At 33.8% G+C, this 24,473-nt stretch overlaps 1 protein-coding gene across 1 annotated transcript; it reads left to right on the forward strand.

The window, feature by feature from the left end:
* Positions 1 to 5,119: 5,119 nt before the first annotated feature.
* Positions 5,120 to 16,144, forward strand: LOC128222547 (uncharacterized). Its single transcript, XM_052931608.1, has 3 exons — positions 5,120 to 5,141; positions 10,772 to 11,817; positions 15,646 to 16,144. Exons 2-3 carry the CDS (start codon positions 10,829 to 10,831, stop codon positions 15,692 to 15,694), a joined length of 1,038 nt encoding a protein of 345 aa, XP_052787568.1. The 5' UTR covers positions 5,120 to 5,141; positions 10,772 to 10,828; the 3' UTR covers positions 15,695 to 16,144.
* Positions 16,145 to 24,473: the final 8,329 nt, after the last annotated feature.

Genomic DNA, 24,473 nt, shown 5'->3' on the forward strand with positions numbered 1-24,473 from the left:
GCAGCCATTCATTGAATGATAAAAGGTCGTATGCGTTAGCAAACCAATTGTGGATAATCATTGGATATCAAATTTCAAAATATATCTTTTTTAATATATTGTAACATTTCTTTAAAATTTAAATATTTTTTGCCAACATTTTCTGGTTCAAAGTAAAGTTTACTGTTTTGGTCAAGGGGAAGTCACTGAAATGGATTTAAAAAAAAAGTCCTGAAAATTGATATTTTCACTCCTTATTTTGCAGTAAAAATATGAATTTGATATTTTCACTGTTGTTATTTCACTGATAAAACCCCATATTTCATCGAAAAGCATGAAAGAAATATGGTTGTTTTAAAATCGTTTCTCAATATAATTTCCGATGAAGCATTCTTAATTAATAGACGACATAAATTTAATAGTTGATAATACGCTTGCAGGTAATGTCTGTATCCGATTGTTAAGACCTTATAATTGTCAGTGTATACTAAAGTTTTACTTATTTTCTTATTGTTAACAAGTTAATAATGGCTCTGAAGAGCCAACTTTGTAAGTTTTTACTCCTAGTAATCATGTTCTATTGATCATTCGAAAGCATTAATACCACCATTGTACATCTAAAGAGACTTAGTATTTTGACAAGCCCAGTAGTTGTGTATGATAATCTTAAAACCAACGAATCAGATTTGTTATGTAGTTTTCGATATAAGTAAAACAAACTTGATTCTATTGTCGATGTCGTTTACATCATGATGTAAAACACCTCTTCTAAATGTTTACTTATTTGTGTTGATACCTTTGAGTAAATTATAATTATTAATTTAGAAATTAAAGCGCAAATGTTCTCACATATTTAAGTTCTTTCCATAAAACAATATCGTTATGAAAACGCAATGAAACGATTATTTTTTACACAGGGTCACTTGATATGACTGTTTCATTAAATTACACCGGGCCACAATACATGACTGTTTTGTTCAATAACACTGGGCCACAATACATGACTGTTTTGTTAAATTACACTGGGCCACAATACATGACTGTTTTGTTAAATTCCACCGGGCCACAATACATGACTGTTTTGTTAAATTACACCGGGCCACAATACATGACTGTTTTGTTAAATTACACCGGGCCACAATACATGACTGTTTTGTTAAATTACACTGGGCAACAATACACGGCTGTAATGTTAAATTAAACCGGGCAGCATTAAAATATTGATTTGTTAAATAACACCGGACCACAATACATGACTCCTTCGTTAAATTACAATTAATTACAAATTTACACTGTTCTGTTAAATTACACCGGACCACATTAAAATATTTCTTTTTTAAATTTCACCGGACCGCAATAACTTTTGTATCAATTTTTACAAAGCTTGAGTAAAAACTTATGTAACACCAGAATCGGTTTGTAGATGAGTAAAAACAGGTAAAATATCATTACAAAATCGTTTATAGACCATTTGATGGTTAAATGTGTATTGAACATACAATGCAACGTCACTGTTGTTTCAAAGGCGTGATTCTACTCACTTGGTTACAATACCTAGCTTCATAAAAGTACTACATACACAAAGTATTAGATACATTGGAACTATCTTGAGTCGTCATATAATAAATAATGTGAACAAGCTCCGGTAATTGATAAACAAGAATTCCTTCGACTTTTGAAAATTGTGTATAAAACTGATGACGTCAATGGTCAAATATAGCAAATAATACCTACCTGTTTCACCTGCGCGGTTGATAAGCCGAGTTCAATATAGCAATTCAATTTTTTGGCGATGCATGCAATATTGAAGGTAGTACAAGGACAAATTTAAAACAAACATGTATCGACTCGTTGTATTTAAGTAAATATTATGATGTTATATCCAGTAACAGTCCCAAGATAAAGCATTAAACTCTTTACTTTTAAATAAAGTGCTTTGTTTGAAATTCCTACGCGGCTACGTCATAATTTGAAATATTTCCGTGACATCATTTCCTGTCTAACACAGAAGGTACCAAACTTTTAATGATTTATTTCATTAAAAAATAGATAATATTATGTTTGCTACATATTATTAAGATGGAAAAAGCACTACATTTTCTTAAAAAGAAATCATCAAAACAAAATGAGAGACTTGCTAGAATAGTACCATATTTTCCAATTAAGTTGTTTACAAACATGCATACTGATTATTTATCAAACCAATTCAAAATGAGCATTTCCATAATAAACATTTGAAATGATTAGTTCTCAGACCTATTTAAATTGAGCAGTTAATATCAATCATGTTTTAAACTTAAGGATACGTCATGGTTCTGTTTAACCGAAAACAGCTAGGGCATGTGATAAAATTGATAAATTATATATGTGAAACAAATACACTGCCAGTTTGAGTCCGCTATGGGAATCTTTAGTTTATATTAAGAACGATGACATCTGATTGTATTCAATAATTATCAACATTCTTCATGTGACTTATAAAAAAACTACATATATTTTTATTATACTATTTCAAGTTAAGATGAGACAAGTGCATGGTTGAGATGAGACAAGTGCATGGTTGAGATGAGACAAGTGCATGGTAAGAATATCCGACATGGGGATGATTTTCTGTCGTTTTATGACGTAGTTCGTGATGAAATCTAACACAAACATAAACAGAAACCGTTTCGGAAGAACGCCCAGACTGACACTTGGTACAGTGACGAGTTTTAAGCTGTCCTCGGCATATGACGAGATATGACGAAAAGATCAGCTGTGAACATATCGACTATAATGACCTTCATGTATAACTACGGACATTTTCCAGCCACTGTGGAGTCATCATCGGATCATGTATGAACTTGTAGACTGTTGGTTAATATTCTGTTGTTTTTTTTTGTAATATTGTGGACTTCGTTTGTGTCTTGGTTGCCTTTCAGCAACTTAACAACGCTAGGTTAGATATTCAATTCATAAGAACCAAACATCACTTCTAAGATAAAAAATAAAATCTTGATGAGAACAGTGGCGTGCTTACCAAAGCAAATCACTTGCAGACTGTACTAATATGTACATGTTAATGTTAACAAAATGGCATATATCTTGTAGAATATAGTGCTAGGCTTTGAATTTATTGTTGCAATCTGCCAAATGTTCTTTCACGTGTTTTCAGCTTTCTCTCTTCTGCCAATTGCAATTTCCTTGAACTGTTTTAAAGTCAAAACTTTAAATGATCTTACCACAACGATCTAACTTCTGATTCACAACTTCATGCATGCTGCTTTATATCGTACATGGAGTTAATATGCCTCTCCATCAACTTGCGGCCGTACATATTTGGTTAATACCCCTTTGATGTAAGAAATATTTGCAATTATCTATAAATTATTATTTTTATTCATTCCTACAAAACAAACATATCTGTACGATATTTTCGTCACATCACTGTATACTCCCCATGTTGGTCTCACGCTTGGTAACACTTTCTTTGCAATCAGAATCTCCACGATTCTTCAGGCGTCTCAATACAAATGATGTTAACGTACCAATCTAATAAGTTTTTGCGCCAGAAGTTTACAAAACAGGTTATACGTGTATATTTAATTCTTAATTTGAACCGGAAGTTATACTGTATCTTCTTGTGGCGCGATAATTTGAGTAAACTGGTTACGATAATGATGCAAATAATTAAAAACAAAATGTATGCATGCTTCACACTGTACGCTAATTAAATCATATCTACTACTTTCAACCTTCTACAAAACTAATTATGAAAAGGAGTTCGTATACTGCAATTATACCTCTGTTGATATGTTTATGATATTAAAATATTTAGAATTGATAAGTTCTTTATCATTAATTATTTATTTTCAGATTTGAGAGTGGAGCATTTTAAACTACATGATAATTCTGCAAGCACAGTGTGTATTTGGCTCAACACTGATTAGATATCTGAAAAGTTGTACGAAGAGCCTAAACCTACTTTAACGGAAAATGACAAATACAAAGCGAAACGTAGCGACAGCGAAGTCCTTGATTGAGATAATTTCAAGTGTTTAAAGTACTTAGATTAAAACAAAACGTATATTGTCCTCAATGAATTTATGAGAATGCAACATACATTTTAATACTCCCCAGCAAGCTCTTGGACTGGCTACAAGAACAGAAGGTGATATTCATGTGTTTGACAGTTATATTTAGAAATATGACTAAAACATGAAGGAAAACATGTATTTGTTTGACTCATTTGCACTTTAAAGCTGCACTTTCACAGATTGAACGTTTTGACAACTTTTTTTATTTTTTGTCTTGGAACGAGCCAATTTGTGCGAAAAATCCATGGAAACCAGTATTATAAGACTGCTGACAAAACAATTAGATCGCAGATGTTTATATTTAAGTTCAAAAATTGTTTTATGTATTTTTCTTAAACCGTTAGTCATAAAAAAATAATTTTCGAACGGAAATATGAAAATCTATGATATGATATTTTGTCAGCGATCTTATATTATATTATAAACTAAAAGACTTTGACATATAGAACTTTAGCTAACATGGGTTATGCAAATATAGTACATTGTTGTGTATACAAGTTAAGGTTATATCATCTAAGAACTCATATTAATTTTTACATAATCTCCTCGTAATAAATGTTGTTGTTTTTTTCAATTCAAACTGAGATTTTTTTCTTGTTTTTGCAAATATTGCACTTTGTTGTCATGTAATGGGCAATTAAGCCAGTGAGGGTACTTTTTCGTTTTGCGCGTTTATCTCCCTTAGTTAGAATAAGCCATTTCTGCAATGAAAATGTGTTACTGCGAAATTTGTATTTTCTTTATAATTAAGGATAGTTTTGGGTTACCCACAGAGTAAGTTCCTATTGAATTCATTCCATTATTATTTGATAAATCATTTCCTTACGCTGATATTTTCTACATTTTCTGTTATTATGTATTTTTCTTGTTTGTTTGTATGCAGGGGTCCAGATTTAGACTTTTAAAGGAAAACTAAGTAAGCTTGTCTTAGTAATGTAGCGTAACCGCATAGTTGCACGATTACCGCCCTTTGTTATAAATTAGCCATTTGTGTAGCGTAACCGCATAGTTGCACGATTACCGCCCTTTGTTATAAATTAGCCATTTGCGCTTACACAGTTAAATGTCTGGCGGTGTATTTCAAAGGTTAGTTTTACATTTTATACTTATTTATTCCATACAAATATTTTATTAGCGACAATAATTATTAAAGAAATCATGTTAAACATTATTAATTAACCGGGAGTTGTTTTCATAAAAAGTATAAGTAAAAATAAAGCTGTCTCCCTTCATGTTTTCGGAAAGTGGAATATACCCGTTTTTCCCATCTTAATAATGAACTCGTCCGCCCGGTGAGTATATAAGCGCGTCGCTCGGCTGAAAGATTCATTCTGTGTTTGACCGCCGTCGAGGTAACATCAAACAGTAAACCAGAAATGGTCTTTTGAAGGCAAATAATTAGAGTCTTGACCTTCTGGCTGTTTATTATTGAACACAGAGCATTGTGACCTGTGGTATAAAAAGGCACCAGGAACTTGACATCTATAGGGTTATCTAGCGTTCCAGTTCAAGTAGCCAGTTACATAGAGCATTGCGATCTAGTCTGGTGAACGGAGCTGGTGGCTAGAAACTCTAGTAAGCCTCATACCTGACACCTGCGTTGGCCACAGAGCATTGCGATCTGCGCGCTGACAAAGGTTAAGATGTTTTGCATCGCAAATAAACAAGCTCCCATAAGGTTGATTTTGTTTTAGCCCACCAATCATTTTTCGAATTTGTTTAAATCATAAGGCAACGTAGCCTGAGGAAAATTTATATAAGAGCGATCCATATAAGTTCTACGACACCGATTGAACATACAGCCGGCATGTTACAGTAACTATATTTTTTCTGTAGGTAATTTTGCTTGTTTGAATATAATTTTTGTTTGTTGTAGATTTCTACCTTCCCCTGGGAAGTTTGTATTGGAATAAACATAAAAACATTACAAGCACATTGTAATTTTTAATTAACGTTGAACTCATATCATAAAGTAAACATGAATGATAAAACATACAATGTTGCGGCCTGGGAGTGAATGACCGATTGAATAATGGAATGAATAAATGATTAAGTCGTGTGGTTAAGTCGTGTTGTTAGGTCGTGTGGTTAAGCCGTGTGGTTTAGTCGTGTGGTTTAGTCGTGTGGTTAAATCATGTGGTTAGATCGTGTCGTTAAGTCGTGTGGTTAGGTCGTATGGTTAAATCGTGTGGTTAGGTCGTGTGGGTAAGTCGTGTGGTTAAGTTGTGTGGTTAAGTCGTGTGGTTAAGTCGTGTGGTTAAGTCGTGTGGTTTAGTCGTGTGGTTAAGTCGTGTGGTTAAGTCGTGTGGTTAAGTCGTGTGGTTAGCTCGTGTTGTTTAGTCGTGTGGTTAAGTCGTGTGGTTAGCTCATGGTGTTAAGTCGTGTGGTTAGCTCGTGTGGTTAAGTCGTGTGGTTAAGTCGTGTGGTTAGGTCGTGTGGTTAGGTCGTGTGGTTAAGTCGTGTGGTTAGCTCGTGTGGTTAAGTCGTGTGGTTAAGTCGTGTGGTAAGGTCGTGTGGGTAAGTCGTGTGGTTAAGTCGTGTGGTTAGGTCGTGTGGTTAAGTCGTGTGGTTAGGTCGTGTGGGTAAGTCGTGTGGTTAGGTCGTGTGGTTAAGTCGTGTGGTTAAGTCGTGTGGTTAGCTCGTGTTGTTAGCTCGTGTGGTTAAGTCGTGTGGTTAGGTCGTGTGGTTAAGTCGTGTGGTTTAGTTGTGTGGTTTAGTCGTGTGGTTAAGTTGTGTGGTTAAGTCGTGTGGTTAGCTCGTGTGGTTAAGTCGTGTGGTTTAGTCGTGTGGTTAGCTCGTGTGGTTTAGTCGTGTGGTTAAGTCGTGTGGTTAGCTCGTGTGGTTAAGTCGTGTGTTTGGTCATGTGGTTAAGTCGTGTGGTTAAGTCGTGTGGTTAAGTCGTGTGTTTAGTCGTGTGGTTAAGTCGTGTGGTTTAGTCGTGTGGTTAAGTTGTGTGGTTAGCTCGTGTGGTTAGGTCATGTGGTTAAATCGTGTGGTTAGGTCGTGTGTTTAAGTCGTGTGGTTAGCTCGTGTGGTTAGGTCATGTGGTTAAATGGTGTGGTTAGGTCATGTGGTTAAGTCGTGTGGTTTAGTCGTGTGGTTAGCTCGTGTGGTTAAATTGTGTGGTTAGCTCGTGTGGTTAGGTCATGTGGTTAAATCGTGTGGTTAAGTCGTGTGGTTAAGTCGTGTGGTTAGCTCGTGTGATTAAGTTGTGTGGTTAAGTCGTGTGGTCAGGTCATGTGGTTAAATCCTGTGGTTAAGTCGTGTGGTTAAGTCGTGTGGTTAAGTCGTGTCAAGTGGCATTAGCACTGCAATGCCATAACATCAGCATCAAAATTTGAAAACAAAAACTGTACAACATACCGATGTTTATATGCAATTGAATTACAATAGCAATATAGATGTAGATCAGATGATATATTCCTTTACAATAATGTAACAAATGTGTATTTCATTGATAACTTTGTAGTCATACATTTTGTTTGTTTGTTTGTTTTGGGTATTTGTCAAATCTTCAGTCGGTATGGACATAAAAAAATTTTTTTCAAGTGTTTTGTCAATTCATATTATGTCAAATAATAATAAAAATGTTTTTTACATATAAATTATGATATGTATATATATATTTATAAGTTTTGCCATTTGCCTTTTTCCAGAAGAATTCCAAAATGAAAACAGATAAAGAACAAGTTTAATGAAGTATCTTTATATTTTGTTTACATCCGTGAAATTTTTGATTAGTGTGTTTACTTATGGAGCCACAGGTCCGTATTTTGAAATTATAATACAGCATCAAATTAACAGGTGTGAACAGCAGTGATATATTTATTGTAAGTTGTTAATTTCGTAAGGAACGACAGGGATCGAAAAACGATAAAACAGACAAGAAACCAATGTTAGAAATTGTCTTTAATGAACTCTCGAAGACTCAAATTTTAGCACCTTTTGAACTAAAGTAGACTATCCAAAACGAAGTACAAGAAGATTAATGCATTATCAACCCAGTTAAATGTGTAGTAATATAATACAGGAAAATTATATAATTCGTTAAAGTATAAAGCCCTTTATTGATATACGAACGGTGTGTGTGTTTGCGTGCTGTCTGCGTTCTGTCTGCGTGCGTAAGAGCGTGCGTGAGTGCGTGTGTGAGTACGTGCTTGTGTGAGTGCGTGCGTGAGTGAGTGCGTGCTTGCTTGAGTGCGTGCCTGTGTGCGTAAGTGCTTATGTAGGTTTGTGAGTGCATGTGTGCGTGTGTGAGTACGTGCGTGCCTGCGTGCGTTAGTGCGTGCGTTAGAGTGTGTGCGTGCGTGCTTACGTGCGTGCGTTCGTGTGTGCATGTGAGTGTGTGTTAGTTTTATAATATTTTATTGCTCTTTTGTAAACAGTATAAATTACATGCAATTTACACGTTATTTACACGAACACTTATAATCAAATCGAACAAAAAGAACAAAATGGTTGGGCTACAAGTTATAACAACATTAGTTTCAGCCCTTCCCAGGCGTCAATATAGCGTCAATGTCGTGTAAAATCCATGATTAAAAGTTACTAGAACAATGAAAAAATGTTATTTACTTTAGAAAAGAAAAGAATTGGTTACCACAAAAGAGAAAAAAATATATAATAACATCCCAGACCATTTATATCGTTATTGAGGATGATATCAAAAGAAACGTTTCGTTAATTGTATGTATTTAAAAACTTCAATAAAAAGTACACTGTTTTCATCGACTGCTATTTTCTTTCTAAAATAATAATTTACTTAAAGGATGAAACATTCGAGTATTTTAAAAAAAAAATAACACGCGTTCTTCGCCGTATCTACTACATTTAAAGATGCACTCTTACTCCCAAATACGATTTACCGCAATTAAAACAATTGTTTAATTTTCCCCCAAAAATGGATTATATGTCAAAAACAATTATTCTTATGAAGGATGCCGAGTTTAATTTGAAAGAAAGGTACAGAAAATACGGTATTTCTACCTTATGACACGATGGAAGATTGCAGTACTTACTTAAAACTTTTAGCATTTACCAATCATTTAATATTTATATATTTTTATATAGTATTTATATTTATATATCACTCGTGTTATCAGTAATTAATATTTTCCATAAATGCATTATTAAGTAATAAGTCAAAGGTTTATCATTCAAAGTTTATGCTTGTTATACATGTGTATGTTTTAATTTTGAATAAGAGTGTCACTTTAAAGAAATAAAGTTCTGCATCTTCTGTGCCTTGTCCACAGTTACAAATAGGATTATCACGAAGATAGTTTATGTGGAGATGTGCATAAAGGTTGCTGCACGCATTTCTGATTCTTGTATGGTGGAGATTTGAAAGTCTCTCCCTGACAAGATATTATTTCGGAACCATTGAGCATTTGCATGTATATTTTAAAGATGCCTTAAATTCATTAAGCGTGTTACTGTTACGAAGGTGAACATCAAGCCGGTTCCACAAAGCAATGGAAGATGAGATTGTTGATTTCGAGTAAATACTTAAACGTCTAGGTATAGTTACATAATTATGTCTGTTTCGAAGCGGATAATTGGTTATTTGTTCAAGTGTGTGTGTGTGTGTGTGTGTGTGTGTGTGTGTGCGCGCTTGTGTGCGTTCGCGCGTGCGTGCGCGCGCGCGCGCGCGTGCGTGCGTGCGTGTGTGTGTGTGTGTGTGTGTGCGTGTGTGCATGTGTGGGCAATATTATTACGATTTGCGTTGTTTATTATAGCGGAAAAACGCTTTCTGTTGACTGTTCCAATGTGGTAACCCAATTTAAGCTTTTGCATTAACTTGCAGAATTATGTGTAGTACATTTATGCTAATACTAATATATTTATAATTGATATACCAATAGTGGAAGGGTTTTGAAAAGCAAGCAACACTGGATAAACAGCATTTTTAAAATAAAAATTTAAATTATCAAAGTACGACTAAGTGTCTTGGAATTTGAAAAAAAAATATGCCCTGTTTATATTTGTTAATACACAATGAATACCCTGTTGTTTTAAAACAATTATTATTATTATTATCATTATTATTATTATATTACTATGATTATTTATTTTATTATCATGATTATTATGATTATTATGATTATTATTATTATTATTATTATTATTATTATTATTATTTATCTATTATATTTTTTTACTTTTATTATTATTATTATTAATATTTTAATAATCATTATTATTTATCTATTTTTTTTACTATTATTTTTATTATTATATTTTTTAGTATTTTTATTATCAATATTATTATTATTGTTTTTATCATTATTGTTATTGTTATTATTATTATTATTATTATTATTATTATTATTATTATTATTATCTTTCATTTTATTATTATTATTATTATTATTATTATTATTATTATTATTATTATTATTTCAATAATAAATATTATTCATCTATTTTATTGTTTTACTATTATTATTATTATTATTATTATTATTATTATTATTATTATTTCATTACTAGTATTATAATTATTCTTATAATTCTTATTATTCTTATTATATCTATTATTGTTATTCTTCTTCTTCGTATTATTATTATTATTATTATTATTATTTTTATAATTATTATTATTATTATTATTATTATTATTATTATTATTACAACCTACTATGACTACTACCAATACTAGTGTTAATACTTCTTCAAGAAACATGTCATAATTATAACAAAACATCATTTCACAGAATGAGCGGGAAGGACTTTTCTCTCATCTGGAGGAATTATACCTGGAAAATATTCGCATGTCAGAGGAACAGTTCAGACGACTATCGCAGTCTTTCATTAAAGCGGGAGGTACGTACTTGTGTTTGGGGGGCTGTTCCATAGAACCGGAAGATGATGTACCGCAGCCTCAGAATGAATGCGAGCAGCAGGTAGTATCATCTGAGTGTACAACATGCATATCTCTTTGCAATGTTACCATCACAGTAGAGGGGTTTATTCGGCTTATTGACTACATGACCAGATGCGGTCAATCCGTGGACTGTGACTTGACAAGGCTAACCCTGGAATCAAACCCTGCTGCTGAACAACCAGTCTTACCGATGTTGGGTCCACAGCCTATCTCAGCTGATTATACCACAAAGTTGGAACTATATGGTATTGAGATGTCAACAGAACTAATTTGTCAAATCGTCGGTAGGATGAATCAACTCAACCATTCAGTAACATTAGGATTGAATGTTTGTACCGAAATATCAGACGAGTACAATCCGCTGAGGAATCAGATGGTGCCTCCTCCAAACACGTCACTAAACTATACCAAACGTATTGAGATCGAAGACACGGACATATCGGAAACATTGTGTTTGTATGTTGCTTCCAGTGCAATTTATTATGGATACACGTGTGAGATATCAGAATGTGGTATACTGCCCAGTGAAGTGCCGCATGCAGACAATCTTCACTTTCCCCAGATGGCTGCCATCCACTCACCTGCTCAAACAGCAAAACTCAGATTTCATAAGGCATCAATACTACAACACGTAGTTGAGCGTCTCGCCTGCCAAGCGAAAATTTCTCGACATTTGGTTGAGTGTGTGTTAGACAAGTGTGATGTAGGGCCTCCTCCGGAAGTCTGGTCATTGAAGGAAAGGATGGAGGAAGACCCTGCCATTCAGATCGAGGAATTCAAGTTCGAACCAAACAACGATGAGTTTCAATCTTGGCGACAAGAACGTTATAAGCCTGGCCAAATATGGAACATTCGTTTTAAAACAACCGCAAACAAGTAAGTGAGTTAACGTTATATAGAGTGTGGATGTGTATTAAAATTGCCATTCTAGCCTTTATTAAAAGCTGCTCTCTCACAGATTGATCGTTTTTACAACGTTTTTATTGTTTGTCTTGGAACGAGTCATTTTTTGCGAAAATCTATAGAAACCAGTGATATACGACTGCTGGCAAAAACTTAAATCGCAGACGTTTATATTTAAGTTCAAAATGTTATTTTTATGAATTTTTATTAAACCGTTAGTAACGGTTTAGGCAATAAAACATTAATTTTCGAACGGAAATATGCAATTATGCAATGGGATTTTTTGTCAGCAATCTTATATCATTAGACAACAAAAGTTGAAAAAAACGGTAAATATTTGAGAGTGCAGCTTTAAGTACGTAAAACGGTTACACTTGCAATAGCCACTCAAAGCCTTTATTCAAATAAACTCGAATCTCAGTGGCTCGATATTCCAGGGACCGGCTAAAATACTTCGAGCCTCGAGTGTATCGAGCCAAGCGGGATTTCTTACTGAATGTGTATTTTTCTTTGGTACATTAAAGAACGTCTTGTTTAAAACTCATTTGCTATTTGCTACGATATATCCGCAAAAGAAGAGTATTTATTGGAAATAGTTATCGTAATGTTTGCGACATGACGCGTTTGATACTATAAAAATATCAATTTTATTTTGTTTTTTTAATTAAACTTTAAACACATATATGCGTAAACAATAAACACGCAATATTTATAGGTTAGGTTATACCGGGTCCTTTTCTAGATTGATCAGCATTTGACATTTGTATAAATACAAATATATATATTTGGAGAAACTTTCCAAGCATTATTTTATGTAAATGACGCTTTTTAAAAAGATTTGCAAATGTAATGATACAATTTTGACGTTTGTAAACGAGCCAATTAAAATCAGAAATTAAAGTAATAGCATGTTTGCTCAAACTGTTAACCTACTTAAGTTTGATATTAATTATGATTCCGATCAAGCAGTTCTAATCGATTATGGCATTGTGCTAATTGTGTGATATTCTTACATGAGCCCGCGAAAATGACATCGAGCCACGCAAACAAAACACAGAGTCCGTAGGGACCGCGAAAATGACATCGAGTGAGGAAACATATCGCCACTCACGATATCGAGCCATACTATCGGTAACAAGTAGAGAAACGACCCTTTTAATCCAGTTCGAGCCAACGAGTATATCGAGCCTTGCAATATCGAACCAACAGTATAACGAACCATGCAATATCGAGCAAACGAGTATATCGAGCCATGCAATATCGAGCCAACAGTATATCGAGCTATGCAATATCGAGCCATGCAATATCGAGCCATCGAGTATAACGAACCATGCAATATCGAGCCAACGAGTATATCGAGCCAATGAGTATATCGAGTCATATAATATCGAGCCAACGCTTATATCGAGCCATGCAATATCGAGCCAATGAGTATATCGAGCCATGCAATATCGAGCCAACGTGTATATCGAGCCATGCAATATCGAGCCAACGTGTATATCGAGTCATACAATATCGAGTCATACAATATCGAGCCGTGCTATATCGAGCCAACGAGTATATCGAGTCATGCAATATCGAGCCAACGAGTATAACGAGTCATACAATATCGAGCCAACGTGTATATCGAGCCATGCAATATCGAGCCAACGCGTATATCGAGCCTTGCAATATCGAGCCAACGTGTATATCGAGTCATACAATATCGAGTCATACAATATCGAGCCATGCAATATCGAGCCAACGAGTATATCGAGTCATACAATATCGAGCCAACGTGTATATCGAGTCATACAATATCGAGTCATACAATATCGAGCTATGCAATATCGAGCCAACGAGTATATCGAGTCATACAATATCGAGCCAACGAGTATATCGAGTCATACAATATCGAGCCAACGAGTATATCGAGCCATGCAATATCGAGCCAACGTGTATATCGAGTCATGCAATATCGAGCCAATGAGTATATCGAGTCATGCAATATCGAGCCAATGAGTATATCGAGACTTGCAATATCGAGCCAACGAGTATATCGAGTCATGCAATATCGAGCCAACGAGTATATCGAGTCATGCAATATCGAGCCAACGTGTATATCGAGCCATGCAATATCGAGCCAACGAGTATATCGAGTCATGCAATATCGAGCCAACGAGTATATCGAGCCATGCAATATCGAGTCAACGTGTATATCGAGCCATGCAATATCGAGTCAACGAGTATATCGAGCCATGCAATATCGAGCCAACGTGTATATCGAGCCATGCAATATCGAGCCAACATGTATATCGAGCCATGCAATATCGAGCCAACGTGTATATCGAGCCAACGTGTATATCGAGCCATGCAATATCGAGCCAACGAGTATATCGAGCCATGCAATATCGAGCCAACGTGTATATCGAGCCATGCAATATCGAGCCATCGAGTATATCGAGCCATGTAATATCGAGCCAACGTGTATATCGAGCCATTCAATATCGAGCCAACGTGTATATCGAGCCATGCAATATCGAGCCAACGAGTATATCGAGCCATGCAATATCGAGCCAACGTGTATATCGAGTCATGCAATATCGAGCCATGCAATATCAAGCCAACGCGTTAAGTCTGTTCGGAGTTTGCAGTTTTCAAATAAAACTTGTGCAGGTATATATTTTTAAATATTAATGCAAAACCTATTAAAAGGTGTGAAATACATTAGCGTATTGAGTATCTTTGTGAGTTTCAATGCTTCATTAGAGTCTCACCAATACAAATTAAAACAACATAATAGATACAGTTTTAAAAAAAATGCCAAATATTATACATACGACCATGACGATGTATCATCTATTTTAAGTACGAATCCTAAACGCGTGAAATATTGACGAACCAATGTATTTCATTTATAATATAGTTTTTATTGCACACCGGATAGGCATTTCTGGTTAATTTAGCCATGCTGGAATATCCTATCTGGCACCCCATGCCATATGAGTTACGCGCAACCCAAGTTCTTATTGATTTCAATGTTTTGTTAATAAAAAGGAAACTGTGTCATTTCAATAAAGAGCATATAGATGAATAAGTATGGAAGGATCTTCTTGATATAAACAGTGATCTTAATTGACTACGGGTATTGATTTCAGTAAGAAACGCCGCACGCGCGTTTTGTTGAATTGTGCAAAAATGCAGTTTCTACATCAATATTTCTATAAAATAATAACTGTAGGTATGCAACCAAAAATAATCATGATTTTTCCGACAAGCCTCGTTCGCGACTTAAGCGCATGCACTCTGATCGGATATTTCAATCCGGGCCGGAAACACATGATGGATATTATTAGTAATGACAGTGAAAGTGACGCAATCGTTGTCTGTAAGCCTGATGCCCTACTGGTTATGAATATGCTAATGCGTCGGGCGGATTTAAAAATAAATAATATTATTCCAAACAGCCAAACACTATAATGTCGTTTAAACTATGTTTTATTTTAAGGATGAAACTCAGTTTAACTTCTGGGGTGGTATTCGCAACTTAAGTAAATCTTAGGGTCATACATCATTTACTTCATTCACTGTATTGGGCAGTTATAAATAACAAGTAATCCGATTAGCTACATCGTTCTTAAATCCAATTAGAAAAATAATGAATACCAGATCAGATGTTTCATAGTTTAGATTCACACTGATTTGAAACGACTTAATAAGCTAATAATGATATAGCTTGTTTGTTTGAAAAAAAGTAACTGTTCTTTAAAAATAAAACGGATATCAAATTATAACCTAGCTGAAATGTTTCTCTCGATTCAGGTCTGCACTCGCAGAGTCCACTGCAGAGAAGCCCGAAGTTACGGAATGAACACGCATGTAGAACGGACGTCGGAATGTTTGACAACGTGAGATCACCACGGAGAGTTCATTCATGCTAAGTGTTATTAGAACGTTTTACGAAATTCGTGCCTGCAATCTGGTATTAGAGCTCAATAATACAAAGTGTACAAAAAAAATGCATAATTGGTGCCTGCAAAAGGGATACTTAGAGTACATTCATACAAAGTGTATCGAGAATTGCAGGAATCGGGAGACCGGGAGAGCATTCATACAAAGTATAACGCGAGAGACATTTTGTGCCTGAAATGGGGAGACGGAAGTGATTTGGAGTTATTTTTGTAGATTTTTAAATGAGTTTTTTTAGGGTGTGTTCCTGTAAATATTTTCTTTGACAGTATTTTCACAATGTATAGACATGTTCCTTTGTTTGTATCATTTGCACCAAGTTTTAAAAGAACGTATTAAAGGTTGACAATGATACAGGTTCTTTATTATAGGATGAAACAACTATACTTCTTTAATTATAGCATTTCCTTTTGGCACCTTTTATCAAGATTTCTTCTTTATTTTGGCCCCCGTTATAAATAGAACTTTATCTTTTCCATTTGGCCCCCTTCATCAAGATTTATCGTTTCAAGTTGATCCCCTTTTTCAAAATATTCCTGAGCATTTCGCGTTAGCGTTTACATATGGCCTCCATTATCAAGAATGCTATTATACATTTAACCCCCCCCCTTTATCAAGAGTTCTCTTTTTGGTATTGCCTAAATAATCAAGAATGCTATTGTCCATTTAGCACCCCTTTATCAATAGTTATCCTTTTGTATGGCCTACATTATCAGGAATTATATTTTCCATTTAGCCCCCTTTTATCAATAGTTATCCTTTTGTATGGCCTCTTTTATCAATAATGCTATTTTTCGTTTAGCCCCCTTTATCAATAGTTATCCTTTTGTATGGCCTACATTATCAGAAATGCTATTGTCCATTTAGCCCCCCTTCATCAATAGTTATCCTTTTGTATAGCCTACATTATCAGGAATGATATTTTCCATTTAGCCCCCTTTTATCAATAGTTATCCTTTTGTATAGCCTCTTTTATCAAGAATGCTATTTTTCGTTTAGCCCCCTTTATCAATAGTTATCCTTTTGTGTGGCCTACATTATCAGAAATGATATTTTCCATTTAGCCCCCTTTATCAATAGTTATCCTTCTGTGTGGCCTACATTATCAGAAATGATATTTTCCATTTAGCCCCCCTTTATCAATAGTTATCCTTTTGTGTGGCCTACATTATCAGGAATGATATTTTCCATTTAGCCCCCTTTATCAATAGTTATCCTTTTGTATAGCCTACATTATCAGGAATGATATTTTCCATTTAGCCCCCTTTTATCAATAGTTATCGTTTTCGTTGTTTTGGCCTCCATTATCAAGAATGCTATTTTTCATTTGGTCACCTTTATCAGGAGTGAAAACGATCGGTGGAACAGCCAGACATTGGACTTTGATCATTTTATAAATATATCACTCTGATGTAACAAAGACGCCATTTGCCATTCTTGTTTTTGATATTGATATGTTTTATTTATGATATTGACTGTAAGATGTGCGTGTATTATTGATTTTGTAATAATCATAATGCTTGTAAAAGTAGTTTTGTCGTTTTGAAGGAATTATGAAAAATAGTTATCATTGCTTATTGATTTGAGTTTAACCTGTTTATTGTTCTACATGAACAACATAATAAGTAATTAATAATGCATGTGTTCTTGGATACCTACGTTTGTATTTATCATTGGTTTCAATAACACCCCGAGACATGGGACATTTATAACAATACAAAACTTTCAGATAGAGATAAGACTTATTGAACGATTGAACTACCTCTCTTTCCTAACTTCATTCATATATCATAATTTGTGTGTGTTTTAAGATTACATATACAGTATGTATCATTGGAGGAAAAGAAAGAAGCAAAAGCGTGTATAACATACTGTCTGATATAAACAGTTTTCCATGATTCATGTTTTCTCTTTTTTTATACGTTCATGAACATTGTTTCAATATCCTTAATCAATCAGAATCTATTGATACAGAAATAATTGTGTCAATATGTTCCTATTCATATGTTCTGATCATGATATATGATAGTTGGATGTTTGCTTTGTGCAACTTGTAAATATGATTTTTTTAATGAAAATACGATATTTTGTATTGAAAAACACGAAGAAATGAAAAATAGTTCGAAGAAATGAAATATAGTTCGAAGAAATGAAAAATAGTTCGTACTTCTGTGCACGTTTTGATGCATTTCGTGATAAATCCATTACTTACAAGAAGTTTAACCCTAGATTTCTAATTTCTATCAATTGTAGTATTCCCTTGTAAGTAAATAATACTAATAAGTAAGCGGTACGTTAAATGAAAGATCATTGTATGATTATTTTTTTAGCTTTGAATAACCTGTGAAAATCTTGTTTTGGTACATAATTGAATTCAGGACGAAAAACTTTATGAAAAACGGTAAGAAATCAATATGTACACGTTTCATTGAAATTTACTTATTAAGAATATATCTGTATATACATTAACCTTTGTTATTCATATCAGTTGTAGTATGCTCATGTAAATAAGTACATTGTTCATTTATTCAACTGATTAGACCGTACATGTACCTACTGAACATTGTATGATGTTTTGTATTTTGCTTTGTATAACTTGTGTATATAGTTATTGGATGAGTTATTGTTTTCTTAAACGGAAAGACGCATTGTTTTATTGGTAAAGAATTGAATTTATAACAAAAGAAATCATGAAAAACATGACACCATTTGTATTTTGCTTTGTATAACTTGTGTATATAGTTATTGGATGAGTTATTGTTTTCTTAAAGGGACAGACGCATTGTTTTATTGATAAAAATTGAATTTATAACAAAAAACTTCATAAAAACACAAAGGAATCAATATGTGAACGTTTCCTAAAATTTCATTTTATGGAAATTTCTGCATATAATTTTAAACCTTGGTTATTCATATCAATTGTAGTATTCCCATGTAAATAAGTACATTGTTCATATATTCAACATATTAGACAGTACATGTACGTACTGATCATTGTATGATGTTTTGTATTTTGCTTTGTACAAGTTTTGAACATAGTTATTGGATGAGTTATTGTTTTGTTTAAGAGAAAGACGCCTTAACAAATGAAGTTGACAGTACAAGAACGTGCGTTAAATCTTCTTGCTTTTCCATTGTAATGAGTATAGTGTTGATGTATTGAAAATATAAAACGTCACATGAAAGAAGGATAATGGTGTCTGTAATTCATTTACATTTCGTAAGTTAATTACTATACTGTTCAATTACTGAACGCAGTCGACGTTACATCAATGTATATTGATTGACACAATAGGTGGCTGATATGTATTTGCTTTCCCAAATTGTAATTATGTTTTTTTCAATTACTGAGCTAAATAGACGGAACATGAACGTTAGGTAAAGGTGTATGCAATTCATTTACCTTTCCCATGTTCATTTCTATTTTGTTCAACTTGTTGAACTTAGTAGATATTACATTGCAGTCCATTTATGGTGTCTGCAATTCATTTACTTTTCAATGGTTAATTCCTATATTGTTAAGTTTATAAACTTAGCAGATGGAACATAAACGTAAGTTAATGGTGTCTGCAGTTTATTAAATATTCGCATATTAATTACGATATTGTTCACTTATTGAAATAAGAAGACGTAATATTAACGTAGGCTTATGGTGTCTGCAATTTGTTAACTTTTATAAGTTAATTACGATATTGTTCAATTACTGAACGTAGTAGATGGAACATTAACGTAAGTTAATGGTGTCTGCAATTTGTTTTTCCATATTAATTACGATATTGTTCACTTATTGAACAAAGTAGACGTAATGTTAACGTAGGCTTATGGTGTCTGCAATTTATTAACTTTTTATAAGTAAACAACGATATTGTTTACTTATTTAACTACGAAGACGTATTATTAACGTAAGCTTATTGTATCTGCAATTTATTTGCTTTTCATAATTATTGCGTTTCGACTTGAGAGTGTTTAAAAAAAAAAGGCAAAGGTTTTTTATTTCGAAATATGGCCAAATTTTAACTGTCTAGGTCGCAATCGTTTACAAGTTTCAGAATGATACAAGTGCTTTTTTATTCAGTCTTATGCAGTTTATAAAAGAAAGATATAACTTTATTGGATAAAGTCAAATATTCCCAATCGTGAATTAAATATCCATGCTTTGGAAGCTTTCAATCACCCTGATTGTTTATAGAAATGTTGTAAAATATAAGTGCTGCAATCATGCTGTGTTAGTGACCTCTGATATAGACACAATTCATTGATGAAGAAATTGAAGTCTGTGTATGGACGATGTGTAATTATTCCGTTTTGTATTAAGTGGACTAGTGAGTTTTAATTCTGTGTATTGATAGTGTGTATTTACTATTAGTGTGATGGTGTTTATTAACTCTGTGTTTGGGTGGCGTGTAATATCTTTATCTGTGTATGGTGTGAATTTGTTCTATGTATGAATAGTGTGTAATAACTCTATGTGTGGATGGTGTGTAATAACTCTTTGTATTGATATTATATAATAACTCTATGCATGAATGGCTTGTAAAAATATATTTTTGGATGGTATGTAATAACTGGATGTATGGATGGTTTATAATATCTCTATTAAGATCGTGATTGGAAACTCTATATTTGCATGGTGTGTACAACTATATGTGTGGATGGTGAGTTCTAACTCTATATAAGGGATTATGTTTTATCACCCTATGTATGGACCGTGTGTAATAACTTGCATGGAATCATTGTAATAATCATATCTTATGGTGTGTAATAACGCTTTTAAATGGATGATGTTTACTAATTTTATGCGTGGGTGCTGGGTAATAGCTCTATGTGTGTACGGTGTGTAATATAACTATATGTATGTATGATGAATTCTAACTATATGTTTGGAATATGTGTAATAACTATATGTATGGATAGTTAACATTACCTCTTTGTTTATATTGTGTGTAAGAACAATTTATATGGATGATGCATTCGAACTAAAAGAATGGATTGTTTGTAATAAGTATATGTATGGACGATGTGTAGTAAATGTATGTATGGAGTGTGTGTAATAAGTATATGTATGGACCATGTGTAGTAACTATGTATGGAGTGTGTGTAATAAGTATATGAATGGACGATGTGCAGTAAATGTAAGCATGGATAGTTAACATTAACTCAATGTTTGTATGGTGTGTAAGAATTATGTGTTTGGATGATGCATTCGAACTTTTTGTATGGATTGTTTGTAATAATCATATGTATGGACAATGTGTAGTAACTATGTAGGGAGTGTGTGTAATAAGTATATGTATGGACGATGTGTAGTAACTTTGTATGGAGTGTGTGTAATAGGTATATGTATGGACGATGTGTAATAACTATGTATGGAGTGTGTGTAATAAGTATATGTATGGACGATGTGTAGTAACTATGAAGGGAGTGTGTGTAATAATCATATGTATGGACGATGTGTAGTAACTATTCATGGAGTGTGTGTAATAAGTATATGTTTGGACAATGTGTAGTAACTATGTATGGAGTGTGTCATAATCATATGTATGGACGATGTGTAGTAACTATGTATGGAGTGTGTGTAATAAGTATATGTATAGACGATGTGTAGTAACTATGTATGGAGTGTGTGTAATAGGTATATGTACGGACGATGTGTAGTAACTATGTGTGGAGTGTGTGTAATAAGTATGTGTACGGACCATGTGTAGTAACTATGTATGGAGTGTGTGTAATAAGTATATGTAAGTACAATATGTAGTAACTATTATTGAGTGTGTGTAATAAATATATGTACGGACGATGTGTAGTAACTGTGTATTGAGTGTGTGTAATAAGTATATGTACGGACGATGTGTAGTAACTGTGTATTGAGTGTGTGTAATAAATATATGTAAGGACGATGTGTAGTAACTATGTATGGAGTGTGTGTAATAAGTATATGTACGGACGATGTGAAGTAACTATGTATGGAGTGTGTGTAATAAGTATATGTACGGACGATGTGTAGTAACTGTGTATTGAGTGTGTGTAATAAGTATATGTACGGACGATGTGTAATAACTATGTATGGAGTGTGTCTAATAAGTATATGTACGGACGATGTGAAGTAACTATGTATGGAGTGTGTGTAATAAGCATATGTAAGGACGATGTGTAGTTACTATGTATGGAGTGTGTGTAATAAGTATATGTACGGATGATGAGAAGTAACTATGTATGGAGTGTGTGTAATAAGTATATGTACGGACGATGTGAAGTAACCATGTATGGAGTGTGTGTAATAAGCATATGTAAGGACGATGTGTAGTAACTATGTATGGAGTGTGTGTAATAAGTATACGTACGGACGATGTGTAATAACTATGTATGGAGTGTGTGTAATAAGTATATGTACGGACGATGTGAAGTAACTATGTATGGAGTGTGTGTAATAAGCATATGTATGGACGATGTGAAGTAACTATGTATGGAGTGTGTGTAATAAGTATATGTACGGACGATGTGAAGTAACTATGTATGGAGTGTGTGTAATAAGTATATGTATGGACGATGTGAAGTAACTATGTATGGAGTGTGTGTAATAAGTATATGTACGGACGATGTGTAGTAACTATGTATGGAGTGTGTGTAATACGTATATATATGAACGATGTGTAGTAACTATGTATGGAGTGTGTGTGATAAGTATATGTATTGACGATGTGAAGTAACTATGTATGGAGTGTGTGTAATAAGTATATGTAAGGACGATGTGTAGTTACTATGTAGGGCGTGTGTGTAATAAGTATATGTACGGACGATGTGTAGTAACTATTCATGGAGTGTGTGTACTAATATGGCAATACAGTGGAGTCGTATTTTACTGTAAAATGAACATATCTAGTGCTTTTCATAAATAACAATATTTTGATTAAAATTTCAGCCAATAATTGAATAGATGTGTGTATGATATATATATTGTTTTAAGGGATTGAACAAATGTGTTTATATAGTGTGTTTTGCTACTAGAGATTGAGTCAATGTGTGTATTTGATATACATTGCTTTGATAGATTGAATAAATGTCTGTGAATGATCTGTTTTGTAAATTTACATTTCTTATAACGCGCGACTAAATGGGCATTTGACCTTATGTAGTACTTTCTAGTTGCATTTATTTGTTTTTCTCCAATATAAAATTAAGAAAATTATTGCGAAATCTTCATGGTTGTGCTAACGTATTTGGTTTGGAAGTATGGAAGTCAGGTTGCCGGTCAACTGGCTCATCTTATGACAAAAACTACGTTTTATTTGGACAGGTAATAGTGGCAAAAGCGGTTTGGTATGTTACCATGCATGAAGTTAATATAATATAGAATAAACATTAAGCTCTCTATAGCAATTTCACAGCTCTCTGTTAAAATGAACTAAATTAACTCTCTCCCATCTGTAGGGTGTTGTAAGGTGAATAAAGAGCATAAAGCTGTTTCTTACAAATCCCCAACTCTTAATGAACCAAGCGTGCGAAGCTCCATCTTTATTGTGTTGATAGTTGTAATATAAGCATAACACTGTATCTTACAAGGCCATAACTCTATATTTAAATGAACCAAGCGTGCACAACTCCATCTTTATGGTGTTAATAATTGTAATATAAGCATAAAGCAGTATCTAAAATGGCCACAACTCTCTGTTAAAATAAACCAAGCGTGCACAGCTCCAATTCCATGGTGTTGGTAGCTGTAATATAAGCATAAAGCTGTATCTAACATTGCCACAGCTCTCTGTTAAAATGAACCAAGCGTGCCCAACTCCATCTTTATTGTGTTGATAGTTGTAATATAAGCATAAAGCTGTATCTAACAAGGCCACAGCTCTTTGTTAAAATAAACCAAGCGTGCGCAGCTCCATCATTATGGTGTTGATAGTTGTAATAAAAGCATAAAATTGTATCTAACAAGGCCATAACTCTGTTAAAATGAACCAAGCGTGCGCAGCTCAATCTTTATGGTGTTGATAATTGTAATATAAGCATAAAGCTGTATCTAAAGAGGTCATAACTCTCTGTTAAATGGAACCAAGCGTGCGCAGCTCCATCTTTATGATGTTGATTCTTGATATATAAGCATTAAGCTGTTTCTAACAAGGCCACAACTCTGTTAAAATGAACCAAGCGTGCACAGCTCAATCTTTATGATGTTGATTCTTGTTATATAAGCATTAAGCTGTTTCTAACAAGGCCACAACTCTCTGTTAAAATGAACCTAGCGTGCGTAGCTCCATTTTTATGGTGTTGATAGTTGTAATATAAGCATAAAGCTGTATCTAACAAGGCTGTTCCAACATCATAGAGGAAATGGCTTGTATGAAAAACATAAAACTGCATCTATCAATGACACAATACTTTTTTAAATGAACTTAATATGCGCTGACTAATCTTATGACAAAGACGGCTTGGTATATTGCCATGCATACAGTTAGTATACCAAGTGTACATATTACTCTTAAAATGGATCAAGCTCCCGCTGCCCCATCATAAAGTTATTTGCACCAAGAAACTCTTCAAATGAGGTGTCAAGATTCCTTGTGAATATAGGCTATATAGAATACGAGACAAATGTTAACATTGCTACAATACACAATTCAATTTATTTAAATTATTGACAAATTCCATCCAGCTTTAACTTTGACGTGACGGTTTTGATT

This window comes from Mya arenaria, chromosome 16 (genome assembly GCF_026914265.1).
Source record: "Mya arenaria isolate MELC-2E11 chromosome 16, ASM2691426v1".
Lineage (NCBI taxonomy): Eukaryota > Metazoa > Mollusca > Bivalvia > Myida > Myidae > Mya > Mya arenaria.